Genomic DNA, 3,640 nt, shown 5'->3' with positions numbered 1-3,640 from the left:
AGTGTGGGTGTGTGTGTGTGTGAGTGAGTGAGAGTGTGTGTGAGAGAGAGAGTGTGTGCACGTGTGTGTGAGTGAGTGTGTGTGCATGAGTGAGTGTGTGTATGTATGTGAGAGAGAGTGTGTGTGTGTGTGTGAGTGAGTGAGTGAGTGAGAGTGTGTGTGAGAGAGAGAGTGTGTGCACGTGTGTGTGAGTGAGTGTGTGTGCATGAGTGAGTGTGTGTATGTATGTGAGAGAGAGTGTGTGTGTGTGTGTGAGTGAGTGAGTGAGTGAGAGTGTGTGTGAGAGAGAGAGTGTGTGCACGTGTGTGTGAGTGAGTGTGTGTGCATGAGTGAGTGTGTGTATGTATGTGAGAGAGAGTGTGTGTGTGTGTGTGAGTGAGTGAGTGAGTGAGAGTGTGTGTGAGTGAGTGAGAGTGTGTGTGTGTGTGTGTGTGCTTGTTTGCATGTGCGTGAGTGTTTGTGTGCGTGAATGTGTGTGTTTGTGTGCATGTGTTTGTTTGTGTGCGTGTGTGAGTGAGTGTGGGTATGTTTGTGTGCGTGCATGTGTGTGTTTGTGTGTGTGCGTGTGTGTGTATGAGTGAGTGAGTGAGTGAGTGTGTGAGAGAGTGAGTGAGTGAGTGTGTGTGCATGTGTTGGTGTGCGCGTGTTTGTTTGTTTGTGTGCGTGCATGTGTGTGTGTGTGTGAGAGTGTGTGTGAGTGAGTGAGTGAGTGTGTGTTTGTGTGTGTGTGTGTGCGTGTGTATGAGAGAGTGAGTGAGTGAGTGAGTGAGTGTGTGTGTGTCCATCCTGAGGCTGTACACACCTTGGGTAAGACACCTGATACACCAGCAAACAAACACAGGAAAAATCTACGGTGAAAAAGATGGAAGTGTCACTCATTATGATCCTGAAGCACATTACAATTAAAGATATGTTTGCTGATCAACGATCATGAAAATATCGAGCTGAATAGTTACTTTTTAGCTTTGCTGCTGTTGGGAAAGTCGACGACCATCCCGCCTGTGAAGCCGGCTTTCATGGCCTGAGCCGTGATCAGCTCCAGCTGACAGAGAAACCACAAAACCTCACTTAAAAACCAGATCACTTTGAAGACTAAATCACAGCTCTCACGAAACACCAGGAATACAACAACGTATGCAAATTGTTTTATATATACAAGGAAAAGAGTATGAAAAAAAGAATGATAACTATCTGATTCAACAAACCAAAAAAATAGTTTTATTGTTGTAGCAGTACAACAGACCAAACATGGCAACATCTTTGACTTCAGAGACGAACAGCAAAAGTCCACGAACTAGAAGTCATTCACAAGATCTTCAAAAAGAAATGAAATCTCGCAATTTCCATTAGGTTTTTCAGAAAAGACAAAAGGAAGGAATCCTGAAAAGATGCGTCACAGTTTCCACAAAAACATGAAGCAGCGCAACTGTTTTCAACATTGATAATAATCAGAGCTGTTGCTATTTTATATTTCAGCATATTAGAATGATTTCTGGAAGAAGTGACACTGAAAGAAGAGGCTTCTTTCAAAATCGCACCAATCCCAAACTTCTGAATGCTAGTGTAGAAACTGTGTCAATTCATCTAATAATAAATGTAGCGATAAAACATTACTCTGGCCTTTAAAGTAGAATAATAAAAATAGACCAAAACAACGGTTCACATAAAACCTACACCACTATCAAGATTGTTATACAGTGTTCAGCACATTTACATTTATTCTTTCCGCAGATGCAACGATCCAAAGCAACTTTAATGAAGAAAACGTGAAATAACGTTACAGTTCGAAATGAACCTGAATTGCATCTTGATGCATATGATATTGTGGAGAGTGTAGAATAACATAACGCTCACTCCACGGTTAAAACTGAATCATGGCTTATCTTGTTCACCAGGGTTAATATTCTTCTCAGCATATGTATGGTGTCCACAGTCATGACTGGCTAAATATAATAATAATGCAGCATAATGCCACCAGTTGGCCAGGTTAAATAAAGCCCTATCGCACAGTCTTCCAAAGAGAAACTGTAGACCAGTGTTGGGGAGAGATACTTTTAAAAGTAATGCATTACTCCATGGAAAAGTAACTAATTGTGTTACTTGCATTATGTTACTTTTTGTCACCTGGGCTGAGCTTAATGATTTATTTTTAATAACAAAAAACCCAAAAGTGATATTTTTGGCAGCTGTAAAGGCCCTTTTCCCTGAAGCTGATTCACATAATCTATAGACAATAGATATATAATATAAACTAAACTAAGAGGGGCAGACAGTCTGTATCTGTACTTATCCACTCTAAATCCAGCATGCTGAGAGCACGATAACCAGAGAGCGGAGTTTGGACACCGACCTGCTCGGAGTTTTCAGGGTATATCTGGAACACAGCACGTGCTCCTCTGGCCTACAACAACAACACAACACACGTTTGAGAATAATGAGCACTGTCTGATAAACACATGCATGCACATCTCAGATGAACTCACCAGTGACGAGTACAGCGTGCTGAAGAAGCGGTACAGTCTCTTCGGAGGGCTGTGTGTTTTCTTATCTGCGTTACACAACCACTGCAGCGCTGAAATACTGACAGAACAGCACACATTGAACATGCACACTCCCATCAAACTGACACGAACTCTGGAGCTCGTACCTTATACAGCCGTCGAACATCCCCGGTCTGAAGGGCAAGCCCTCGCCCATGTCTCCCAGCAGAAGATCTCCCTCCACGTCTCGCTGCAAGGCGACGTCTGAACAGCACAGTTAATACCGTCATGCATTTATTCATCTCATCTCTGGATTAAAGGCATGCAATGGCAAATCACTTTGAATTTGAAACTCTAACAAAACAGCTCTAAAGCGAGACACTACAGTCACAAACATTTTTTTTTTCATGCATTGGTCAATTCTGAGATTTTGGGCTTTTTTTTTTTTTGTAACATCCAAAGTGTTTAAAGTGTTCATTTCATTGCACTTCATCTATCTGCGTCTGTAGATTTCAACACGCATCTTTACAGGCTGTGAGTTTGTTCTCCACTTCGGCAGCACTTGCATACAGTTTTATTCCTATCTGTATTCTGAAGGGTTTTATAAAGGGCTTTGTTCATCATATATCATTTGCCTGATTTTATACAACATTTTATTCCTACAAATTGTGAAAAATATTTGTTTTTCTGTCTGTTGACAGTATTTTCAGATTTATAGAGTGATAAAAAAAGAAATCCGCTCTGTAAAAATATTTCATTTGCCAACAAAATGAAGCAAGAATTTTGAACCCAACTTTGCCCAATGATTCTTGTTCTATACAAGTGCATATTTAATTACATAATGCTTCTTTTGCATATTTATGCAAATAAATATTGCATGTCTGCAATTAATGTAATCAATCAACTGGGAAAGTATGCTGATATCTATTAGTTATTTTGTTTACCCTATTCACCAGAAATGTCATGCCAAAAAGCCCAAAATCTCAAATTTGACCAGTGCGTGATAAAACAATGTTTCCTGTTTTAAAAACTCTTGCTGGTCAGCAGTGTGTGTGTGTGTGAGAGAGAGTGTGTATGTGTGTGTGCATGTGCACGTGTGAGTGTGAATGGTGTGTGTGTGTGTGTGTGTATGGTGTGAGTGTGCGTGTGTGTATGGTGTG

The 3,640-nt window shown here is 40.7% G+C and overlaps 1 protein-coding gene across 2 annotated transcripts in view; it reads right to left on the bottom strand.

Annotated features, from left to right (window-relative positions):
* bud23 (BUD23 rRNA methyltransferase and ribosome maturation factor) overlaps nucleotides 1-3,124 on the bottom strand; it is a 5,273-nt gene extending 2,149 nt beyond the window's left edge. Inside the window, exons 1-5 of one of the 2 annotated variants that reach the window (XM_016253407.1) lie at nucleotides 2,648-3,123; nucleotides 2,484-2,580; nucleotides 2,351-2,401; nucleotides 957-1,042; nucleotides 803-848 (exon numbers count right to left, since the gene is read on the bottom strand). In XM_016253407.1, the coding sequence (XP_016108893.1) occupies nucleotides 803-848; nucleotides 957-1,042; nucleotides 2,351-2,401; nucleotides 2,484-2,580; nucleotides 2,648-2,697 (330 nt within the window). In that variant the 5' untranslated portion in view covers nucleotides 2,698-3,123. Of the gene's footprint in view, nucleotides 1-802; nucleotides 849-956; nucleotides 1,043-2,350; nucleotides 2,402-2,483; nucleotides 2,581-2,647 lie in introns of both variants that reach the window. The other variant, XM_016253409.1, reaches the window with a different exon arrangement.
* Nucleotides 3,125-3,640: the final 516 nt, after the last annotated feature.

Source organism: Sinocyclocheilus grahami, unplaced genomic scaffold (genome assembly GCF_001515645.1).
Source record: "Sinocyclocheilus grahami isolate Dianchi unplaced genomic scaffold, SAMN03320097.WGS_v1.1 scaffold1180.1, whole genome shotgun sequence".
NCBI lineage: Eukaryota > Metazoa > Chordata > Actinopteri > Cypriniformes > Cyprinidae > Sinocyclocheilus > Sinocyclocheilus grahami.
Note: the sequence above shows the minus strand (reverse complement) of the source record. Positions and strands in the feature narration are given on the sequence as shown.